At 37.5% G+C, this 25,451-nt stretch overlaps 1 protein-coding gene across 13 annotated transcripts in view; it reads right to left on the reverse strand.

Moving 5' to 3' along the window:
• The window catches only part of LOC124643348 (talin-2), a 119,074-nt gene that overhangs the window by 70,590 nt on the left and 23,033 nt on the right, over positions 1-25,451 (reverse strand). For 10 of the 13 annotated variants that reach the window (XM_047182308.1, XM_047182310.1, XM_047182303.1 and 7 more), the window contains exons 2-11: positions 23,781-23,915; positions 6,939-7,052; positions 5,327-5,481; positions 4,820-4,975; positions 4,221-4,324; positions 3,622-3,763; positions 2,885-3,076; positions 1,823-1,901; positions 1,379-1,547; positions 684-856 (exon numbers count right to left, since the gene is read on the reverse strand). In XM_047182308.1, coding sequence (XP_047038264.1) covers positions 684-856; positions 1,379-1,547; positions 1,823-1,901; positions 2,885-3,076; positions 3,622-3,763; positions 4,221-4,324; positions 4,820-4,975; positions 5,327-5,462 — 1,151 coding nt within the window. In that variant the 5' untranslated portion in view covers positions 5,463-5,481; positions 6,939-7,052; positions 23,781-23,915. Of the gene's footprint in view, positions 1-683; positions 857-1,378; positions 1,548-1,822; positions 1,902-2,642; positions 2,731-2,884; positions 3,077-3,621; positions 3,764-4,220; positions 4,325-4,819; positions 4,976-5,326; positions 5,482-6,419; positions 6,548-6,938; positions 7,053-23,780; positions 23,916-25,451 lie in introns of those variants that run through there. The other 3 variants (XM_047182301.1, XM_047182302.1, XM_047182305.1) reach the window with 3 other exon arrangements.

The following is a 25,451-nucleotide window of genomic DNA, read 5'->3' on the forward strand; positions in this document are numbered from 1 at the left end:
TGCTTTTGAATCTCGCCTTGCAAGTTTAAGCCACTTGTTTCGTATTTTTTTATTGTGAGGAACGTACACAAATAACTTATCCGGAGTTGTTTTGGATGTGTTCTTACACTGGGGGACCCCACAACACCTATGCCCTTTCGAATTCATATTTAATAACACAAAAAACTTAATTATTTCACGAGCGTTGTTTACTTGCGTCTTGTAATTTCAGTCGTGACGTCACAAGTGACGACATGACACTGACAAGCGTTTTCGCGCCGGATTCAAAGTGGACAGAGAAAAATGCAATTATTTGATAAAAAAACTTCGCATTTTCTTAAAATTAATAATTTTTCATATAAAATAGACGTATACCTACATTATACAAAGGAATTTAAAAATTTGTCATCATGCCTATTATATACCTATAATCGCCAAAGTCCTGTGTAAAAGTATTAGGACTGGCACACCATCTCCTCACGGTAGTCAGAGGCCAGGTCTGCAGTATCTCCTTGGTCTTCTCCATCTAGTCTAACAACCAGTCTTACCAAGGAGTGTTGGGTTGTCCGGGTAACTGGGTCGAGGAGGTCAGATAGGCAGTCGCTCCTTGTAAAGCACTGGTACTCAGCTGCATCCGGTTAGACTGGAAGCCGACCCCAACACAGTTGGGAAAAGACTCGGGAGATGATGATTTACAAACTTACCTATAATCGCCAAAGTCCAGTGTAAACGTGTTAGGACTGGCACACCATCTCCTCACGGTAGTCAGAGGCCAGGTCTGCAGTATCTCCTTGGTCTTCTCGTCGAGACGGAGCACCGAGTCCTTCGTGACGCCCAGTAGACGGGGGACTAGCTTGTTCTTGCCTTTCATTTTCTCCTGTAGAGGGAAAATAAAATGGTTAGAAGAATATTTAGAATAGCTTTGATGTATCATACTATTGTAATAAAGTTGAAGAGTATGTTTGAACGCACTAATCTCAGAGAGTACTGGTACGATTTGAAGAAGTCTCAGAGTGTTAGATAGCGTATTTACTGCATAAGACTATATTTATCTAATTGCGCAAAATTATTTTCACGGGACGCGGGTGAAGCCGCTGTTGAAAGCTAGTTTTACTTAGAATTGATCTCTAAATGATCCCATTTATCTCGCCGTGTCTAATGCAATAAAAATCAATTCTCACTGAAAATAATATAAACGACAGTTTACGTATTCGACCTTCGTTATGACAATACTGGAAATTGAAGTAATGGAAGGGAAATTTTATCGAAAATGACATGAGTTTTTAGGGTCACAGATGTTTTTAGCTCTGATACTTTTGTTACATGCTGTTTAACGCTAGATTCGTTCTTTTCTTGGGTTTGAGTGCCTCCCGAGTATGCAGGAGTCTGTCAGACGTACCTTGACCAGGAAGAAGGCGACGCCATAAGTCTTGAGGTCCCTGGCGCTCTTGGTGTAGAGCACTTTAGCGTCGAGCTCGCTCAAGCCGACATGCTTCTTGTGCTCGCGGAATATCTTCTTCTCAATGCCTTTCACTTTCACGTAGGAGGCGGGGAGGAATTCTTTGAGGCTGGAATAATACGTTTTGTTGTTGAAGCTTTCATTTCTGGTAATCATCGTAAACCACATATAGCTACTAAATACACTAACTAATATAAGACTTCCACAAGGTATTTTTAATTATCAAAATATACATTGTTTTCCTGTTATTTCTGCACTTTGACCATAGACTGAGGCCTCAGGCGAGCGAGACGAGAAGTTTATAAACACTTGAATTTTCGTGTTGACGATTAAAATGAAATATAATGTTGATTTTACATGATAAACAACATTATAGTAACTCACTCTAAAAATCCGGGTGTATGTTTATCCTCTCTGTGATCTCCGAACTGAATCTGACACTGAATTCCCGCAAACTCGCAAGCTGTTGACAAAAGATAATATATTTTAATAAATAGGTTTGTATAAAGATATATATTTATATTTATGCTACTACTAGAGGTTTTTGCTATGCACTGGGATAGCCTAGGCTCAATAAAAACAATCTACAACATTTGTAGGCAAACTTGGTGTCTCAGTTGTCATTTGAACATCTTTGGCAGTCCTTACGGGTAGTCAGAAGCCAGAAAGTGTGACAACCAGCGTTATTGTAACTGTAGGATTGCCCGGGTAACTGTGTTATGGAATGTATGCACTCCATGTGGCACACTGGTACTCAGCTGCATCCGGTTACAGCAGATGATGACATGACGTGATCGTCAGAATCACTGTCACTCCATCAATCTTCCCCTCGGTATACATATGGAGAGTTGCTACCCAATTGCTACCAGCTACCATTATAGTTCGGCCATTCAGAGAATGCGTTCCTGACACGTCGCGATTGAACTGACGACGTAATAACATTCATTGATTATTGATATAATAATGTTGTTTTAATGCTCCTCAATCGTTAAAACGGTAAACAACCAGCAAAAATATTTTTATCGTAACTGCAACGCCATTGCAAAGTTACGTCGTCAGTTCAATCGCGACGTGTCAGGAACGCATTCTCTGAATGGCCGAACTATAGTTGTTACCAATTGCTACCTTCGTGGTTTTGAAGATAATATAATCAGCATCTAAAGACAGCCATTTTGATATCAGACCTTTATTAATAAAGCCCTACCTTTGTCCATGGTGACAGGATGCGTGGTATCCAGTATGGCGTCCCTCGCCTGCACATACAGCAGGTTCAGCTGGACTGGATCCCGGGAGTCCACTCCTGGCTCCCGGAGAGTGTTACATACCTTTGTCCACGGTGACAGGATGCGTGGTATCCAGTATGGCGTCCCTCGCCTGCACATACAGCAGGTTCAGCTGCACAGGATCCCGGGAGTTCACTCCTGGCTCCCGGAGAGTGTTACATACCTTTGTCCATGGTGACAGGATGCGTGGTGTCCAGTATGGCGTCCCTGGCCTGCACATACAGCAGGTTCAGCTGCACTGGATCCCGGGAGTCCACATTGCGGTCAGAGAAGAACAGTTTTCGGCGGAGGAGTAATGTCTCTGAGGCGTCTACTCCTTGTTCGCGAAGAGTCTTTGATGGTTCCACCCAGTTTACTGTGGAAGATAGAAGTGTGTTATAGAGGTACTGTTGGAAAACCATTTTACCCTAGTAGACCTCTAAGATGCAAAATGCTTAGAACAAGAAAACTCTTTGCATTGGAGTTTTGCAGTATCTCTATTTCAAAAATAACTGCGTGTAGGCCGTATTTCGATCACTTCAAGATTTCAGATTGCTTTTGTGAAAGCGATTTCTATCCGACCCGGGAATCGAACCCGAGACTCCGTGGAAAGCAGATGCACTTTGCTACCACCAAATCAAAGGTTCAGTTATTTAAAAAAATGGAATAGGATATAAAACCTCTTCGTTTATAGAAGTTGGTTATCAAGTAACTTATTTTTTTGTCTAGAATCTTTAGTTTGTATATATTACGCAAATAGATATGTTTCTATCATAATAACTTATGTAATTAAAAGTATCAATCTGTCAGACAAATGTATCAATCAGGCTCCCTTACACCTAACAATTATTATGCCCTAACCCCCCTTTTTCCTACCACGAACAAACCAACTAATCGCCCATATGTTCTAATCCCACATACCTTCATCATCAGTCCTGAGCTTCTTCCTCAGCTGTTCCATCTTGGCGTCCCTCTCCTTCTCCTGGTGTTTCCGCTTGAGGGTCAAAGTGCCGAAGTTGGGCTTCTCGCAAGGGTCTACTTCTTCTTTTTGCTCTTCGCGGACCTGGGGGTTGAAATTGTGGAGTCAGATGTTATACCGATGTTAGAAAGTTGAAGAGTTTGTTTGAGAGCGTTAATCTTGGGTAAAACTGGTGGGATAGGAAACAATCTTTCAGTGTTAGATAGCCCATTTATCGAGGGAAGTGACAGGCTACATTTTATCCTAGTGGTAGTTCCCTCAGAACGCGCATAAAACCGGCTGGCAGAAGCTAGCAATTTAAAATCTCAAATCTTACAGCCCCAGTAGTTTTACCGAAACCTACTGAATCGATTTGAAAAATTATTTCTCTTTTGGGAAGCTACACTATTCCCGAGAAACATAAAGGCGGATATTTTATCCAGGGGCGGGAAGTACCTAGTTCCCCTCTGGACCTGGATAAAACCGCGGGGAGCAGCTAATGTGATTTTAGAAATAGAAAACGTTTATCTACAAAGAATAAAGTGTTAAAGTATGTACTCACCAAGCCATATTCATCATAGTTGGTGATGCCGATCTTGGTGCAGATCACCACCATGAGGTTAGCTACTACTTGGCTGTCGTCTACCAACAGGGTTTTCACCGTACCTGAAACAATGCAGCATTGAATTAACACCACCCATGTTGTTATAAGGCAGAGAAAAACGGCTACTTTGAATGCAACATCCACCGAGTTAAATTATGTTTTCAAAATCTAAGGAACTCATTATAAACAGTTTTTTTTGTTATACTGAACTGTATTCCTAATTAATAAAATTAAAATTGATCATATTAAAATTGATTCATCGGGTACTGCGGCTACCTTCTAAAGAGATCAGCAAAATTTACGCGGATACAGGTGCACTCTCTATTCCCTAACTTCCTCATTACAAAACACGTTGGTGTCGTAACTTTGAGATATTAAACCCAAATTGCAAATTCAGCATGTCTTAATAGACATGTTTCATAATCATGTAGAGAGAGTATCCAAAAACATTGAACTATTCCATACTATGTCCTATTCGATTTACTAAGTAACCTCAAAGCTCTTTGAAAAGATCCTGCACTCAAAACTAAACATTATCTCCCTAACACAAAACTCACCATCCAACATCCGGACCCTCAAATTCCTGGTCTTCTTGTTATACTCGAGCAGGTCTCCGTTCCTCAGCATGTAGTAGTCCAGACTTCTGGAGGCTTCCAGCCATATTCCCTTCTTGTTGTCCTCTTCTGATGCCAGGAAGAGGCCGTATTCTTTTGCTGTTGGAGAAAAGAATTTGGTAAAATTAGGAGTATTCAAATCTAGAGGGAGTAGGTTTCTTTTAGGCAAACATAAAAACATTGTCGCTTGCCATCAGGTGAGATAGTGGTCAAGTTTTTACACAAAAACTCTTTCACGCAAATAGTTCTGGATAGATTTTGATAAAACTTGGCAGTAATATAACTTTCATACCAGAAAAAAATTGGCAACACGATTAAAAACATGACCTGCAAGGAGTTCCCACGGGAAACCGCTGAAACTGTTTTCAGAAGCAACCAATGTCCTTTGATCCATATCTCTTCTAGGCAGTCGGGTAATAAACCTATTATTCTGCAGTAGCATATACTCACGATCACCACTGCTAGCTTCAAGGATCTTCTCTCTGATGATGCGGCAGGCGTCATACACCGTGGTGGAAGGGTCGAACTGTATGGTCTTCACCACCTTGCCGCCGTCGATGGAGATCTTCAGCGAGAGGGCCGCCATCCTGCTTAGGGAGTGGGCTCTGGGGACAAATTGAAATTTTGTTGGTCAAAATTTGTTTTTAGGGTTTAAAATTGGCGAAGGTGATGAAATGATTAGATGAAGATGACGGAATGCACGTTTTTGGGATCCATGCTGGCATTTATTTAATTTGTAAACTCTTTCGGGTAGACCGAAGCCAGAAAGCCTGCAGTGTTGCCAGATGATGATCTAGCATTCTCCCCAAATCTCACCCAAAATCCCCCCAAAATGTTAGTGTTTTGAGAGAAAACCCCCCTAGTCATTAGAAAAATATTTATTTAAATACAACAATTTATAATAATTTTGCAATCGCTTCCATTACTGGATCAGCATCCTCACTTGCGTCGTCGGCTGCAGTTCCATACATTTTCTGCGAGTTAAATCTCTTGAGCATCTTTGAAGTTACTTTAAAATTAACACATCCTCAATCAATCGCAACTTGCGAGAAAGTTCTTTCCACAACAGCGTTAGAAAAAGGCAACGACAAAATTCCTAATGTCAATTTGCTTATATGTCCGTAAGTTTTATCACCAACTGCATTTTTGTGTGTGGTTCTATGGTGGAATCAAATGAAGTAGTAAGTAATTTGGTCGCGTTCAGTCATAAAACTTTTCCGAAAAATCCTCCAACTCCCTCCAAGCCAATTTTTAATCCCCCCGCTGATCCCCCCAAAGGATTGTTCCCCCCAAAAAATCCCCCGTGGGCAGAAAATACCCCCAAATTTGGGGGGAATCCCCCCAATCTGGCATCACTGAAAGCCTGTCAACCGACTTTACTACGGACTTAAGGAGTGTTGAATTGCGCAGGTAACTGGGTTGAGGAAGTTACACAGGCAATCGCTCCATGTAGCACACTGGTACTCAGCTCCATCCAGTTAGACTGGAAGCCGACCACAACAAGGAAGGCTAGGCACTTATATACACTGGGTACTCAATATACCTGTGTATAGTAGCAGTATGGTGAGGTCTCTCCTGTAACTCCTGAAGATCTAGGGAGCAAGCGCTGGGTCGGCGCCGCGATCGCTCCTGACTGAACGAGCGCTGACGTGGTCGGGGGTGGGGGAAACCCTGAAATGCCATGAGAATCGAGGGTTCAGAGGACTGTATTTTTGGACTTCGGTAAAATCCAATTACAAACGCGAATGTTAGTATGTATGAATGAAAATGTGTATGGTTGTCATGCCGCTACATATGTATCTCTTTCACGCAAAAATTTTTTGATAGATTTTGATGACACTTGACAGTAATTTAGCTTATAAGTCAGAAAACATACATGCCACTTTATATCTATTTGCGTTACGGAAGTCCCTCGGAACGCGAGTGAAACAGCTGGCAGCTAGTATCATAAATACGAAAGAGAACGCCCAATGAATGTTAAGGACTCCGTAAACCCTTTAAAACGCAAATAACTTATCATAGTTTTGATTTTGACCATTTAAAAACATCTAGAATAACTTACAGTGCGTGCAGAGGTCAGCCTCCGCCAGTTGTCGTGCAGAGCTTCCTCGATGCGTGCGCGCAGACTTCGTCACGACTCCGTCTGTGTTTGCGGTGGTGGATTGTCACTTGGTACCTGAAGACAAAGACAAACGACAGCTTAAAATAATGTGCTAATATTCAAAATTACATGGAAACTGGCTGATAGATGTTTGAAGCCACAAAAGGGGTCGTATCAAACAGCAGGGAAATCTTAAAACTATCTCACAAAAGTTTAATAAAGCGACGATCATGTCACTCAGCATAATTTCGTAGCAATTACCTACTCCAACTAACGCAGTTGGATTACATTTTTTTTTTAATATAAATTGCTATAAGTCCTAATCGCCAATCACGACAATGCCGTATATAACTCGCTTAGTTTTTCTCTGAAAGCCCATCAAATCAAACGCTTATACGAATATCCATAACTTATTAAAACATCCACTACGACAACATGGACCCAAAAAACTCCAAAACGATCATGTCAGCGACAGTAGCGTCCCGCCATGGCACACCATGGGGATATTTTAGTCGCTACACCATCACCTGTGGCGGTAAACATAGACGCGTATTTATAGATAGGAGACGGAATAGATAAAGCAGAAGATTTACTTCGTACGGATCGTAAAGAAACTTCAGGCTGAATCTGTGTATATCGTTTTTTTAGGGTTATTTTAGAAGCACCCTATTTAAAAAAGTCTACCGTTTTCCTAATTATTTTACAAACTTTCTTCTTGTAACTTTGTTCTTCTTTAATATCAGTTGTCGATGTTTAAAGTATAAACAAGAACAAAGAAAGATGCATACAAGTCACAAATTCTACAGTAAAAGACTGCCCATAAATATCCTTTTAACACAAAGCCCTCATCATCTGCCTAGCTTTTCCCCAACTATGTTGGGGTCGGCTTCCAGTTTAACCAGATGCAGCTGAGTACCAGTGTGCCACAAGGAGTGACTGCCTATCTGACGTAACACAAGGCTCTAAAACCGAAAAAAAAAAAAATAAATTCCCTCAAGACTGCACATCGTGCAACTGAGCGCAAGAAACGCAACAAACTATGAGCAATATTCCTCTCGCCCCTATAAAGTGATTGAAGCGAAACGCTAAGGGCGTGCCGTTCACGCCCAATTTGACTAAATTTACTGCTGTTTGCAGCTTTGTGTGATCTTGGAGGATCGGGATTTTGAGAATTTCGTGGTTTTTGATTTTACTAGTGAGCCTATCTTGTGACATGTTTGAATTTAAACTAACATAGCTTTCTATAGACTTACTTATAAGTTTACTATGATATGAAGAGGACTGTTTAAAAGGTGGTCTTAAGTTGTAGTAAAACTTAAAACTCTGGAATCTTCTCGTGTTATTTAAACTCAGAAGGTATCCAGAAATGTAGCGGATAATTTTATTGCAAAGGCTAACATCGATTTACATAAAGTAGCTTATAGTTTGATAGAAGTAGCTAAAGTAGATGATGAACCTGACATATCTAGTATGATGACGACATTATAATCATTAAAACTTACAAGCCTACAAAACTTTGTCAATTAAGACACTGTTGTATATGTTAGTTCACCTACTGACTTATTTATATCTTTAGAGTAAGCCACGTCAATCCCAGCGTCCATAAACACAGATTTCGTAATGCCTGTTCGACACGACGAATCTCTGTCGGGACGACAAACTATATCTGGTTTACTACGAAAGTGAAATTGTTTTATGTTAAAGTTTTAGTTCAAAGCATACATGGCAGAGCTATTCTCAATATTGGCTTCTAGTTTAGTTGTAACTAGCCGAGGTCATTCATTAAGGGATGAATTAACCACATTAATAAACAAGAGTATTTGCACATACATTATAAAATCCAAATAGTGAGATGCCACCAAGATTATACATTGTGTTCGGGCAGGTTGCAATTTCGCGGACATGTTAGAAATGTTCGCACGCAATTTGTTACTGTTTGCTAGCGCGAGTACACCAGAAGATACATTTGTGTATATCGCAGAGATTAACATAATTCAATTAAAAACCTATTAATAGTAAATCTCCTCTTCCTTATGAGACAGTTGATATGAAGGTGACTTTAATACAAAGTTTTCTTTCAAGATATGATTTATTGCATCTGACAGGTCTTCAGCCATTTAAAGGACAATGCTATTCTTTGTATGGAAGTTGGGCTCAAGAGTTGCCCACAGTAACTGCATAGTGTATTATGTTCCATAGGCTTATAATAGGTCCCAGACCGAAATATTTCGAAATCTATCCCAGGAGTGCTGAGAAAAACTGGTTTGACTCTTATTCAATACTACGAAAAATATGCTTACGAACTCTTAACTATTCCACTTTTATTACCTTAATTGAAATGCATTATAATATTAATCGACAAATACGAGGTATTGAACGAGATTTTTTTTTACCGACTTCAAAAAATGGAGGAGTTTCTCAGTTCGTTTGTATTCTTTTTACGTAAGTACGTGCATAACTCCGTCGTTTACCAACCGATTTAAACAATCATTTTATTGTTTAAAAGGATTTACTTTCCAAATAGTTCCAGGGTCCAGGGTCTGGTGATAGAAACCTTAAAACATTATGGAACTCTCGGAAATTGTAAGCACATATCGAATAAAAACTTGTCAATCGGGTATATGTCTCCGACACCACAAAACTGTGGAGGTTAAGACCTGACCTGACGATGGAGACGACAGTGAGACGAGGGAACTCCTCAACGGTATCTATTTACTACCTCGTGTTTGAGCTTATTTTATTCGTCTTGATAAGATTTTTCCATTGCCATTAAGGATATTAATTGCATGACGCTACTCGAACTTAGGACTGATTGTGGTAGATAGAGACTGAAAAGCAAGAGAAACAACAATTACCTTTAAACGTCTATTTCTGTTTTTTTTTTTTTTTTATCCTGTTAACAGTGAAACCACTATCTATCTGATATATATATCTCTATCTATCAAGAAAAGAGGTTGTTAGGTTTGTGGCTGCTTAAAATGGCTTGCTAACAATGGCTGGCTAACATTAGAACTGGTTTTTCTCGGGACCTCTGGGACCGATTTCAAAAATATTTGGATTCCGTCTTAAGAGTGAAGTAAAAAACCTATTTTAATCATTCCCACTACTGGGCAAATGGCTTGGGCTTCATAAACTGACTGTTCAAGTTGGACATTAGAACCGGGTTTTCTCGGGACCTCTGGGACCGATTTCAAAAATATTTGGATTCCGTCTTAAGAGTGAAGTAAAGAACCTATTCTAACCATTCCCACTACTGGGCAAATGGCTTGGGCTTTATAAAGTGACTGTTCAAGTTTAACATTTGAACCAGTTTTTCTCGGGACTTCTGGGACCGATTTCCAAAATATTTGGATTTCGTGATAACAGTGAAGTAAAGAACCTATTCTAACCATTCCCACTACTGGGCAAATGGCTTGGGCTTTATAAAGTGACTGTTCAAGTTTAACATTTGAACCGGTTTTTCTCGGGACCTCTGGGACCGATTTCAAAAATATTTGGATTCCGTCTTAAGAGTGAAGTAAAGAACCTATTCTAACCATTCCCACTACTGGGCAAATGGCTTGGACTTTATAAAGTGACTGATCAAGTTTAACATTTGAACCGGTTTTTCTCGGGACCTCTGGGACCGATTTCAAAAATATTTGGATTTCGTGTTAACAGTGCAGTAAAGAACGAATTTCCACCACTTTCACTACTGGGCAAATGGCTCAGGCTTTGTTAAGTGACTATCTATGGAGACCATTTGAACCGGTTTTTCTCGGGACCTCTGGGACCGATTTCAAAAATATTTGGATTTCGTGTTCAGAGTGCACTATGGAACCAGCTGAAACTACTCCCACTGCTGGGCAAACTTTGAGCCCACACCCTGGCATTGTCCTTTAATGAAAAAACTAACGATGTGTTTCATGGTGATTTGTAAAATAAATGAGGCAAATTACAAAGTTCCTTCATTGTATGTCCTTTATATTTAGACACATACCAAGATCGTAGTTTTCTTGTATATTCGCCATATGTTTTAACCCATTCTTACATTAACTATCATGGTTGTTATAAATTACGCATATTTTTACGTATTTAGTGACCATCACCGGACCTTAGACCCTGTTCACGAATATTCGTGGACACCATTTTATATATTGTGTTGAATAGTTAATAAATGCATTAAACTCAAAGTTATTTGATCAAATATTGATGCTACAGAAGATAGACTAAATACTATATCAACGAATATAGTAAGAAAGGCAACAGCACAACTCGTTCACTAATAGAAGATTCACTTTGAACCCGTTCCGTTTATTAGCCTCTAACCAATATTTATGAGTTTGTCTATTTCTGTAACTCATAATGTATGGAAGAGTCGGTATTTAACTAACGCTATGCGGGCGTGAAGATAAAAACACAGCTGATAGTTTTGAAAAGATGGTAATTAAAAACAAGGATACACTGTTTGTTTGTGTTAATAAATCAACAATATCAAAACTATTCAATAGCTAAAATGTCATCAAGTAACTAACTAAACTTAGGAATAACCAAGACATTTGAACCAAAAATTACCAAAAGATCTTGCGTCCAACAAGATCCAATCACAATTCCGAGCCCCCATCAAAAATATACGACGTATTAATGACATGAACGTGACTAATACGAAACAACTTACCAATAAACTTAAGATCCGTAAAAAGCACTAAAACCGAATTAATATCTAGATCTATAAACTCATACTTAATAGAATAAGGACCCTTCAACTGAGATGTAATAAAAACGGACGCGAAGGCATTTCTCTCAATCTGGAGCGACAGACAAAATTAGACCTTATATCACAAGGCTTAAGGCCCTTGGAACTGGGCTGGGAATATTACCAAATTCACATGGACTCATTAAAAAGCCCATAGTCATAACGAGCGGGTTATTGCATACAGTTTTGCATAAAAAGGCATCGAAACGACCCTCAGTACTCGTTGCGTTCCACTCTCTTGGAATTTTAATAGTTCAATATAAGTTTGTCTGCATTCGTCTATGTGGACGACTTTATTGTTTTATTGCTGGATTTGAGTCGTGAAAATTTTAGAAGTGACGTCACTGTTATTTGCAAATAAGGCACATAGATATTCAACAGATAAGGGAGCGGTGCTGATCAAATTAGCGACTTAATTGACAAAAGCCAGACATTCATCAACAAATTATTTACTGAGAGAAAAGGGGTGCGCTAATAAGACTTATCTTCAAGTAGATTAACTTCTAGATCAATAACAAATTCATCCATTCCCGGATTAGAGTGCAATGTATAATTTTAAAGTCAATTTCTTGTAAATCTGTTTATTGCATAATAAGCTATCATCAAAATTATAAATTCTATGTCATCCCTAGAAGCTAAGATCCCTAGCTAAAAAATAGATGCAAATAACAGCCATCTATACTTCATTAAAAAAAAAACATAAAAACAACTAAGGGTGAACCGTGAATCCTTATCAAAATATTCATAGCGCAAGTCCGAACACATTGTTACCGCATCAATGCATTTGGTACACCGTTATCGGAAGCCGAATGACAGTCCAATTAAACGTAATTGTTTTGATGATCAAAGTCATTATAACGAACACATCAAAACTGTATGACGTGATAATGTACAGTCAGCACCAAAAGTCGATGAACAGAATCAACATGACAAAACACCTATTCACAATAAAATGCCATAAGTTATAGTCGCAACTAGGAAACAAAATAGACTGTACACCAGAAACTTACAAAAGTCGTTAAACACGAGTATTTCAAAAGTATCTGTGCTCTAGTATTTCTAAAGTCGCTGTACACCATCAATCCAAATGTCGCTGAACATCATTGTATCAAAAGTCACTAAACAGCAGTAAATACAAAATTAGGTTAACAAAGTAAATTTTTAATGTTGCCGTGTGTTAATGTACTTTTGACGTTTATGTTGTTCAGCTACATTTGGGACAGTACTTGCATGACCTTAATAATGTATGTTAACACGTTAGTATCTATTTCAATAATTTTAATAATTATTTTGGAAATACACTCTTTTGCAAAAAAAGCGGGCACCTATCCGAAATCTTAGTTTTAAGGACTTTACGTGTATTTCAAAGGGTTTTAATGATTGTAGTATGTTTCTAGCATCCAAAGGGTTAGCCAAGCATGCGTGAGAGTGAATTTCAAGATTTTTAAAAATGTTAAAGTCCAAAAGGAGACGAATTGTGATCGGCACTGCTTACTTTAAATTGGTTTTGTCGCAGCCCAATGTACTGATACTCCTCTAAATAGTGTTTAATTATGAAAAAGCGATATTTTAAAACACGTGGGTACAATATTTAAACAGTAGAACGCTTCACACTAAAATACCGAAACTTAACATTGCCATCAATCATCAGTATAGCCCATTCAAAGCAGGTGAAAATTTTATCAAATACGCATAGTTTTTCAAAAATGTTTTATCTAACAAAAAGGTACATTAATCATTAATTAAAACTGCATTATCAGTTTTCTGAAAATCACTTCAAAAACTTTTCAAAACACCGACGAACTTTCTGCCAGCAATTAGTCCAAAACAAGGTTTAACCAATTTCTTAGCAATTGTACAAAATTCTAATTTAGAATACACTCTCACGCATGCTTGGCTAACCCTTTTGATGCTAGAAACATACTACAATCATTAAAACCCTTTAAAATACACGTAAAGTCCTTAAAACTAAGATTTCGTATAGGTGCCCGCTTTTTTTGCAAAAAAGTTTAAATTCAATGTACAGAATTGACCTCTCTACAGATTTATTGTAAGTATAGTTTAATGATTACTGACAATAAAATATAATTGCTTTGTAAATAAGTATTGAAATAGATACTTACGTGTTAACATACATTATTAAGGTCATGCAAGTACTGTCCCAAAAGTAGCTGAACAACATAAGCGTCAAAAGTACATTAACACACGGCAACATTAAAAATATACTTTGTTAACCTAATTTTGTATTTACTGCTGTTTAGTGACTTTTGATACAATGACGTTCAGCGACATTTGGATTTATGGTGTACAGCGACTTTAGGAATACTAGAGCACAGATACTTTTGAAATACTCGTGTTTAACGACTTTTGTAAGTTTCTGGTGTACAGTCTATTTTGTTTCCTAGTTGCGACTATAACTTATGGCATTTTATTGTGAACAGGTGTTTTGTCATGTTGATTCTGTTCATCGACTTTTGGTGCTGACTGTACTTGTTGATGACAACAATGATGTAAGCTGACTAGGTAGGTTTGTGTAAACAAACATTGGTATGGATACAAAAATTACGTCATTTGAGGAAGTACAATTTAAAGGTACAGTATTTGATTTTAATTATCATAGAACATTATGTATATGGATAACAAGACGTCAATTAAAATTACGTATTGCACAGGCGATCGTCAGTGATTTGATGACGCTGTCAAAACTGTACGCACGTAGTGGCAACGATGTTTGACGAATGCATGACGACAATGCAAACATGAATAAATATCGCGTTTATTACATTGGCTCCTAAAACATTTACTTAACTCTAGTTTTTAGTGCATGTTGTTATAACGGCGACAATAATAGATTACCTGTGAAAATGTCAACTAGATACTATGTAACTATCACCACTCATGAAATACAGCCTGTTAACAGACGGACAGCGTATTCCATCAACAGAACAGGGTCCCATTTTTCGCTTCGGGTACGGAAAAACAAGACAGCAAAACTCAAAGGTCGATAAGCGAGACCTGTCCCACATTTCTAACCCAAAGGCGACGCCAAAATAATTGACTACTACCCTACAATACGTTGCAAAGTCAGTCAAGCTTGAAACTTCAGCGGCGACGGAGCGTCGAGGTGCCTGTTGCTTAGCAACCAACTTGTCGCTCCTAAAGGATCAATTGAAAAGTTGATTGGAGTGATTATAACTGAATGGGTGGCAACAAAGTTATTTTTGTTATTTATTAGGTTGTTTGTTTGATTTTGTGGTATTTTTTGGATTTTATCTTGTAGTTGTATTACTTTAGACGATCCTGTTATACATATATCGGGTGTGTCGTTCACAATCACATTAAATCATATCGCATATACTTTATGATATTCTATGGCGAATTGTAAAAAAAATAACCTAATCCATTCAGTGGTTTAACCACAGGAGTCATTTTTCGTTTTTATAATTTACAACATCATGTGTAAAGCAGAGATAAAGTTAGGAGTATCGTATGTTTTGATCAGTTGACAGCTGTCAGTTTTCAAGGGAGAATTTCAGTTGTTTGTAATGAATGACTTTTATATGGTGTTCTAATTTTTGCACATTTTTATTCCATTTACTTTGTTTGAAAAAAAAAAAACATTTTTTTTTCCGTATTTTTCTTTTATCTTTGTGTTAATCGACTTATATTAACCAGTATATTAACGCATTTCATTTAATGTGATTATGAACGACACACCCGATATGTTATAAGTTGAGTTGCTAGAAGTTGCTGTGCCCTAATAGGATGCACAATTGTACTTGGCTATAAGCCTATTGTAACACCTTGACAAACTTGTGGTACGCAAATAAATGATATGAATACGAAGTAATTTGTGTGTTATAGTATGATCAACATAAAGATTTTTAATATAAAGTTACTACAGATGATATTACCTTAAAGACCAGTGGAGCAATTATTGTAAATCTTGTCACGATCGACCTCAGGTTTAATTTATGATGTTAATTTATTCAGTCTAATCGATCCTCGTGGTCTTGATTGAGAAACGAGCAGTTATAAGTGACCATCAATTATTACATTAGTATGATATGTTAAGGCTCTTCCACATAGTAGCGCTATTTATTTTAAATTGATAAAACCGGATGCTTTGCCATATCTGTCTACGAAGTTAGAAACTGCAATGATAATAACGACAATTTTCTCATAAAAAGAATTTCAAAGGACAATGAAAAACACAAAAAGGTTAACAGGATGATAGAATTTAGAAATAAGTCATCATCCATCCTCCGAGCCTTTTTCCGAACTATGTTGGGGTCAGCTTCCAGTCTAACCGGATGTATCTGAGTACCAGTGCTTAAACTTTAGAAACAAATATATAAAAATGAAACCCGCTTTCCGTTGTCACGACATAACATGAAAACGGCTTGACCGATTTGGCTGAAAATTAGAGGGGAGGTAATTTAGACCCGGGAGAAGGAAAGTTTTTGTCACCATCCGACTACGGGACGCGGGTGAAACCGCGGGCGAAAGCTAGTCATCAATGAAAAACAAGCTAAAGACACCATATTAATTTAACCAACAAAACAGTTACAGACACAACTGCAACCAAACAAGACACAAGTAACAAAGACACGAGCACTAATGTAGGTAGTATGACACAAAGGGAGTGTCAAGCATACGTCAGACACCATAGTGTCGCACAATGGAAATATCGACACTATTATGGTGTAAGGTTACCGGGTGACGTGACGTCAGACACTTTTTGTATGAAAGACAATGGAGTATCAGTTAATCCAAAGCAGAGGGTTGGAAAAATATTTCCTTTGGAAAATTTTAGGGGTACCTTAGAATTTGGTGTTGTATCAGCTTTCATACTTATTGATAATTAATTGAAAGAATTACGTATTACGTTTACGAAAAACACTGATACTCAACTGCTTCCAGTTACATTGGAAGCCGACCAGATGATGATTGAAAGAATTACGTAGTATGTAATCTAAAACCAAAGAATTATGGTTCTGGATTTACAATTAATTGATTCATTATTGAAATCAAAACCCTATTAACCAATCAGCAATCCATCTTCAAATATCAAACTAATTTCCAATTTTATTCGAAACAGACCACAATCCAATCAGAATATAACAAACAAACTAATCAAGACTACAATCAAACCTCGATGTAAAAATTTAACCATCTATATAACTAAAAGGTAATATCCATAAAACTATAGCACATAATGTACTTAAACAAAATCTATAATCTGAAGAAATCTTGACAAACAAGTAGAACGCATGCGCCAACCCCCACCACTAGGGTGGGATCGATAGACTCAGGCGCCGACGTGTCTGGCGCCGGGATGCTGTTGTCTCTCTCATTCTTGGAGACAATGTATGGGGTGAAATGAAATAGAAGATTACTATATACATACATTATGGGGATAAGACGGGCGTGGTTTATAAGATTAGGTAAGAAGGTGATTCGAACATTCTGGAAAATACCACATTTTCGTGTAAATAAGATTCTAAGCATTCTGCTATACATTGAGATGAAACCTGTATATAACATACATAGGTAATAAAGAAATGATTAATAGTAATTCAACGATTAAAATATTACCCAAACTCATTATGATAGCGCAGCGAACGCTGCATATAACACCGTCACTGACATAAAAGTAGTAGAAGCAATACCAATAGAGAAACCACTATATCTGTTAGAAGCACTAAAGCAACCATACCCATCTTACAAATAATATAAACCTGGACATGGGGAAAAAGCTTAGAAAAGAAGACAAAACCACCATTACAAAGAATTACATAACCAGTTCCACTTATGTTGACAACACCTACAACTAATGAATCAGCAGCCGCTATAATTAGTAATAATTACGTTAAAACAACACACAAATAGTCTGAAGATCAAACAGAAATATCCCGAGACAAGATAAAAACGTCCATAGATATCTGCCAACGCACTTCCTGTCGCAACGGGAAGTCGTCATGGGAAATCCGATAGCTGTTTTTCTATTAACGAATTAGGGGTATAGAGTGGACGGATATAGGGGAGTCTCAGTGATTTTAATACATTCAGGGGGTGATTGGTCAAATTGTTTGTTAGATGGGATGATTGAAGACAATGGAATATAAAGAAGGGAGGTTGCTGAATTAATTTCGTTCCCAGCTTAAGAATTAGGCAATGAATTGATGTTAACGACTTTATTGTAAAGCAATGATGGTTCAAATGTTCTATGTTAAAAGAAATTTCTCTAGATTGGGTTAAAACTATGTTTACATGATTAAGAATATGAGAACGAAAAGATGTTATGAAAGAGCATATGGAAACTCTTATAAGACTAGACTGACGTAAGACTAACTACTATCTAAACTTGCAATTGAAACAGGACTTTTCTCTTGCTAGTTAAGACACATTATAAGAAACTCCATAGAAATTAATAAACCTAAAAATATGAAAATTCTCATTCACATAATCAACATTAGATCACAAAATCAAGTTAGCCATACACATAAAGACACAAGGAACACAAAACTTAACCTACAAAGACCGCCCTTTAAATGATCCCTGATAATCCTTTAACAAGTCAGTCTAATTCCCATTCATCTATCGGCCCCTTAATCAATGAAGGTACGATGGTAGAGCAGCCAATCAACTCTGCGGGAGCTGACTGCCCGTGGAGACAAAATTGACTCTAACGATGTTTGCAAAGAACTAATGAATGACGATACCATTACTGCTCACATGAAAACCGTCTGATTAAAGAATTATGCTGATAAAGAACTAAGTCATTTTAAAGCAATTGATAATCAGGATTGTTAACTCGATGATAGAGATTACGAAGATAACATTGAAATAAATAGACTTGTTAGTGAAAATGTTATCTATAACGTAACAAAGATTACACGGTTACTACTAACTATAGAAAAATTGGATGACAAATACAAAATGCATCGAACACCAGCAGATAAGGAAAAAACAGATAAGATATCGACGATATAGTTTACAAAGTCAAGAACGTAGCTATTTTGACAGTTGTAGACTTTATGAATGGGAAAAGCTTTCATTCATTGAGCGAATAAGACTAAGAAATAGGGCAAGTTTTTTCCGATATCGGAACGCTGCGTAAGACAGGAAAACGTGTAGGAGTTAGATAAAAATAAAAAGGTGCAACAAGAAAATATTCTTGTAGTTTTAAAGAAACTGAATGCTGAATAAATGCGGGTTGAGCAAACAGATGCAGATTGTGAAGCGTAAATTTTAATAAACGTCCAAATAAACGAAGGAGATGGTATCTAATTGGGAGGCATACAAATGAAACTGATCGGTGGGAACCTTGAAGAGAGCTAACGAGATATAATCACAGAGGATGCAAGCGTTAATTGTATGGAGTTCGAAGGGAACCGATATGGTGTAATGTGTGGTTTCTATGAATAAATACGAATCATCAAGATTTAATTATAGGATCAAACGTTAACAACCTGTAATTGAGTGTCACAGTGGTTTGAAATAGACGTCAGTCTAGATTTTATTCGGGGTAGCTATTTTAGATTAAGAAATGGTTTAATTAAATGACTTAGCCCATATTATAAAAGATTCATATATGTATTCGAAACCTGCCCTGCTAAATTCTGTGAGATAGCTCTTCACACAAGAGGCAAATTTATATTTTGGGGAACAAAACCCCGAAGACACAGACAATTACTAATAAAGTGGCTGGATAACAAAACAAACCCAGCATTAAGTAGAACATCAAATAGAAACCAATTGGATAAGCATTAACAAAGGACCACACAACACAATCAATAAAACATATTACGAACATGCTACCTACAGGAAATCTGTGAAATGAATTCAAAAGGCAAACAATAGGTTTTGACGAAACAACGGCCAGCGGCGAGTTCCGACCACCTGAAACTGGAAACTAAAAGTTTGAACACGTGGCCGCGTACAAGTGGTGCTTACCTCGGACGGGAGCGGCGTACCATCTCGACGTCTCGTTCCCACTTTAGAGAAATACTTTTCCTTCTCGCTCTCTCACACCCCTCTGCTTGTGTATTGTTAAGCTTGGATTTAGAAGACTAGAGACTGGAGAATTGATTTCAATGGAGTTCGGAGAGTAAAGGGAGACTGAGTTGAATTGTGCTAAGTCGGGGCCGAGTATGGCTCCCTGCGGTGCACCTAACACTTGAGAAGTGTTGTGCAGTTCTGCAATGTCGTGGCCGGGGGTGAGAGAGCGGGACCTCCGCCTCCGCGGACGGTCCACGGAGGAATGTTCCGCGACCCCGGCATCGCGCCAGGATCTCGCGCTTGCCACTATCAACGTTCTCCGAAGCTCATGAGGGGTTGACCCGCGCACGCGCCCTGCGAATCTCCCGTCCTTTACGCACCCGCGCACAGCGCAGAGATGGGGGAACGAACTTTAGGGATGATATTCGGAGGGTGAAAAGACGATGAAAGATGGAAATGCATCTCGGACTCCGCTCGGATTTCCGGAGCTCGTGATTTTGTTTATTGATTCGTATCGGGGCGAAGACTTCTATGGGATGCTTTTTGGGGACGCCAAAGTTATTAATCCCCTTATCATGTCACTATAAGATTTAGTGCTCTTGTAGTTACTAATAAAACTTTTTACTGGCCATTAATATCTCCCTCGATGATGGACGCAATTCATGGACAGCGACTCAATCGTACAATAAGTATTATAAAGAGGGTTGATTTAACAATGCACCTGTGGCCACTTTGTTCAACAAAAGGCTGGTGATTGACGGAAAACTTAAAAAAACAGCTTTCATGCAAATTTCACCCTTATTTCTCGACACAGAAGAATTTAAATGAGAGTTTGACGAAGAGCAGTTAGTGGGTATTGATGTAACCCCAAAGGGTGTTGTCATAGAGGACAATTATGAATATTTACGTAGCGAAGTGCAGTGTGCGGTGGCTCAGAAGTAATCGGCTGCGACGTGAAGGGTTGGAGACGTGGCAACCGTTGTTCAAGACGCTGTTGATGTTGCAAATTGAAATATTGATGTGATTACTGATACTGTTTGGATCAATCGTAATTGTGTTCCTTGAGTAGCAAAAGGTATAGTTATTATAGTTCGGCCATTCAGAGAATGCGTTCCTGACACGTCGCGATTGAACTGACGACGTAATAACATTCATTGATTATTGATATAATAATGTTGTTTTAATGCTCCTCAATTGTTAAAACGGTAAACAACCAGCAAAAATATTTTTATCGTAACTGCAACGCCATTGCAAAGTTACGTCGTCAGTTCAATCGCGACGTGTCAGGAACGCATTCTCTGAATGGCCGAACTATAACATGATTAATGTAAAAGATAAAATAAATAAGGACTATTTGCATTTTTTAAACTACTCAATCTTTGTACAAATAAACACACATGATATAATTGCAGGCACCAATCAGCATAAATATTATCCTAATACGGCTAGTGTTCCGTATGGAAAAGATTTCAACGACATTCGGGCGCTTACCGAACGCTAGAAAATTCCTAGATTTTCTAAAGATAATATTTAACGAATTAAGCTGTGTAATCAATCTGAGATTAAAATGACGTCATTCTTTCATCATTTAGGTTTTATAAATAAATCAATCTATTTCTAGAAACATTCGTAATAAATAATTAACGAGAAAGTGTAGTTTTACTTCTTACTTTGGTTACTGGCAAATTTTACTTATTTTTTCTTAGAACTGTTATATGGGAATTTTCCTACATGACGTTATTTGTCTGTATATTATTTTGCCACCCACCTACATTATATCCTTTGTCTATTTTTAGAACATAATCTAATTTATTTTCTATTGTTTCGGTTTTTCTTTGTTGTTATATTTTTGTCATCATATAACGTCATCTATGTACACAACTGTGTTTACTTGTAAAAATATTTATGTCATATCATCTATTTGCGAGAATTTCTATATTACCAGCTGTGGTGGCTGCCCTAGCTCTACTCGCGTCCCGAATAAACTTTTTTCCTGCACCCGGATAAAAAACAGTATGTAAGTTCATCATCATCCTCCGAGCCTTTTCCCAAACTATGTTGGGGTCGGCTTATGTAAGTTATTCTGAGGTTAATATGTAAAACGATCGTTCACAAGAGAATCGTCATCTGCATCGTTTTTCACAGTCCCATCAAACATAACCCTTCCATCTTCTTATTCATCATTGCCCATAGGTTTATTTTCCTTCACGCAAGCCATTATTTGAGTAAATATTTTGCCATCAGTTGTATCACACGGAACAATTATGATTTCTGAGTTGCGTATGAGGTGTCAGGCGATGCCGGGTGAGGTAACAAGTGTTTAGCTTGATGATTTTATTGGTACTTGAGAGAAGGGGGTAAGTATAGTTGTGGTTAATATTGAAGGGTTGAGAGATATTGGTGATGAATTGGCTTTGGTTATTGGTAAGGTTCATGTTTGTAATGGTGTTGAAATATTACTAATAGTTGAGAGTTCTCTTAAAACATGGGAGAATAAGAGCAAGACTTGATTTTTATAAATTAGGTGTTCATGAATTCTCGTAATGTGTTTGTCTGCTATATTATCGATAGTTACAATAACAACAGATCTTATACTACACTATAATCCGTCATCAGCTTCAACCGTGTCCCGTGAGAACTACTCCGCACTCCTGGTACAAAGCCAGTTTCGATAAATGGGTTATAATATCACAGAAATATTTTTTTTATTGAATCAGTAGTTCCTAAGATAAGAACGTTCAAACAAACAAACTCTTCAACTTTATAATAGTCGCACAGATTGTCTTAAAGCATACTAAACTAAGACAAAGTGGCGAACACTGTAGCAGCCCCCACATTTTTCGAAAATGTTTTTTCTCCAGTATTTTGTTTGTGTAAATCCGTCGATATTTTCAGCGAATGTCCAGCACTTAAATTGACGTGGCACCCGCTGGGTTGCATAGAAAATACATTTGGGTTTAAATTGAGGGTCTGTCTTTTACATGAATGTCTGTTTGAACGTTTTTTGTTTTTGGAAAATATTTTCAACAGTTTTGACTACAGCTCGGCTCTTGACTCTACTAATATTATCAAGAGGATTTTATTTAGACCGATTACAAAATATCTTTCACTATTGGAAAGCTACACTATCCTCGAGTGATATAACTATATTTTATCCCGGTACGAGCAGTAGTTTCCACGGCACGCAGGTGAAACAGCAGAAAACATGTAGAGAAGTTTAAAAAGTGCAAATGCAATGTAAAAAAGTATGTTTCCTGTAAATTATGTATCTCAATTTAGCATTAAGAATATCCTTAATATTTTCGAGCCCATGGTCTCCGATGCTTACTTGATTACCGTCATTAACCTCTTAATCTTTAAATTGCTTTATTGCCAATTTCCTTTTCACTTCATTAACGGACATTATCGTGGTTCTTTTTGTATTTTTGGCAGTTGTTTCTGTCCCACCCTTTACTGTTTATTCATCCTCACTTATTAATATTATAAATGCGAATGTAACTCTGTCTGTCCGTACTGTTAAACCAAAACTGCTGAATCGATTAAAAGAGAAATGCACGGATAATCTACAACCTGGAGAAAGACATTTTTTATCCTGATTCAGGAAGAAGTGCCCTCGGGACGCGGGTGAAAATGAGGTGTTTTACAAAGCTTTAGCTCTTGAGCTGTGTAAACATTAGTTTTTTCATTTAAAACACTTGTGTTAAGCCACGTGGGAAATCCACGTGCTAATAGGTAAAATAACCTTTATTGGCTATCCTACCTATTTACCTATCTAATATTGAACATGTAGCACTTAAGAATACCTAAGAAGTTATGCTTCGATCATGTTGTTTGTTTGAACTCACTATCTCAGGAATTACCAGACCAATTTAAAAATTACGTTTTTATTCGAGTGTTTGATATAGCCCATTTATTGAGGGATGTCATGGACTACTTTTTATGTGGGTTAGTGAAGAAGTTCCCACTTGACACAAGTGAAACCGATGCTAGTATTATTATAGTATATATTGTATATATATTATAGAATAAAGTATAAGTAAATAAGAGAATATCATAATACTCACCAATGATTCGCAGTATATCGTCTTCGTATCGTTCGCAGCTAAACGTAACTATTTATAAAATAGGCACTTAGTCGATAGTAAGGCACTCGTTTTGGCGTGTTTTCTAAACTCTTCTTTACATTGCAGTCTGTTTACCTGGGGAAGATAGAAAAACACATTATTAGTATTAAATATTGGATCATTATTTATGATACGAGTAAGAGAAAACCAGTGGAAGAAACGAAAATTCTTACATCTGTTATCATTATGATAATTTATAAAACTCAACCTCAACTCATTTATTAATAAAGATCGAAGATATTGAAAAACATTTTGTCAGCCTGACAGTATTAGACGCTTAACTTGAAGTAACTGCTAATGATAAATCAGAGAAAAAACCCAAAATATAGTGAGGAAGCTTATTAGATTCCAAGATGGAAGAATGGTAACCTCATGACACTTTTAAAGCTTACAAAGTTAAAACTTTCAAATGAGAAGAATAAATAATTGTAACAAGCAAAGAAATCAAAGATTAAGTACATAGACACAACAATCCTATAAAAAGCGATATAAAGTGGCAACCCAACAATGGCCATCATCATAAAGCTATTCAAATCATAAATATTACGATCGCATAAATGAGGGTAGATAAATAACAACAAGTCCCAATAAACAATAGTTTGGCAACGCTGCTTCCAGTCATTGACATTACTAACCTTTGTTGCTAAGAGCTTGTTGGCAAGCGAAGTATAATACATTTTATTTCTAGGCTTATATGAGCGCAGTAAAGTTTTCCATAATGTTACACCATTGAAAGCTATGTCAGATGTTCATGTGAAGGATTTAATGGCTTATGGTGGTTGTATCATGGTCCAAATTGCTGTAACTTATTATATCTCTGGATAATCTTCAATCGAAGCAATACGAGATACTCTCTCCCAATTTTATTATCCAAGATTTCAACTCATCTATCTAAATAGTTTTCCCTCCAAAGATAACACCCCACCCCAATACAATAAATTAAAAACACGACACGAAAACTACATCAAATTTATCTCCGAAAATTTTGCACCAATCGAAAAAAATAACAATGCAATAAATTTAAACAAATCAAAATGGTATAAAAACAGTTTTCCCCTAGCGAAGTTGTTCGGTAACGGCGTCCCACGTTGGGCGCCAAAAGTCTGTGGGGGGACAGAGAAGGGGGGATAAAGTATGTCTGTCTTTGTCTTGGCGCCAGTCGGTCCGGCGCCGTCTACCAGCCGTCTGCCGACTCCGTGGAGCCTCTTACATAACCTGAGCCCGGCCGCAGCCCGGGAATTCGTCCTTTGACTTGCGAAAATTTCTGCACACATTATGGAGATATTTGGCATTAAATATAAGAGGAGATAAGACTGAAATATGATACAATTTGTTTTTCGATGGTTGAACCACTTGATAAGCGAGGTTTATGTAATTTTTCGGGATAGTTTTGGCAATCTAGACAACAAGCCTTAAGAGCACGCTCAAACTTTTCGTCGGCCTATAAATTGTTTAGCCTCATAAATCACTATAAAGATGAATGGTAGAAGGTACACACATTATAAAGATCAGGCATTTGGCCGGTATCAGACCTAGTGAAAATTTTGATTGAAGAAAGAAAGAAAGAAAATAAATTTAATTACGCAATAAAAGACGCATATACACACTTAA

Source organism: Helicoverpa zea, chromosome 27, assembly GCF_022581195.2.
Source record: "Helicoverpa zea isolate HzStark_Cry1AcR chromosome 27, ilHelZeax1.1, whole genome shotgun sequence".
NCBI classification, from domain to species: Eukaryota; Metazoa; Arthropoda; class Insecta; order Lepidoptera; family Noctuidae; genus Helicoverpa; species Helicoverpa zea.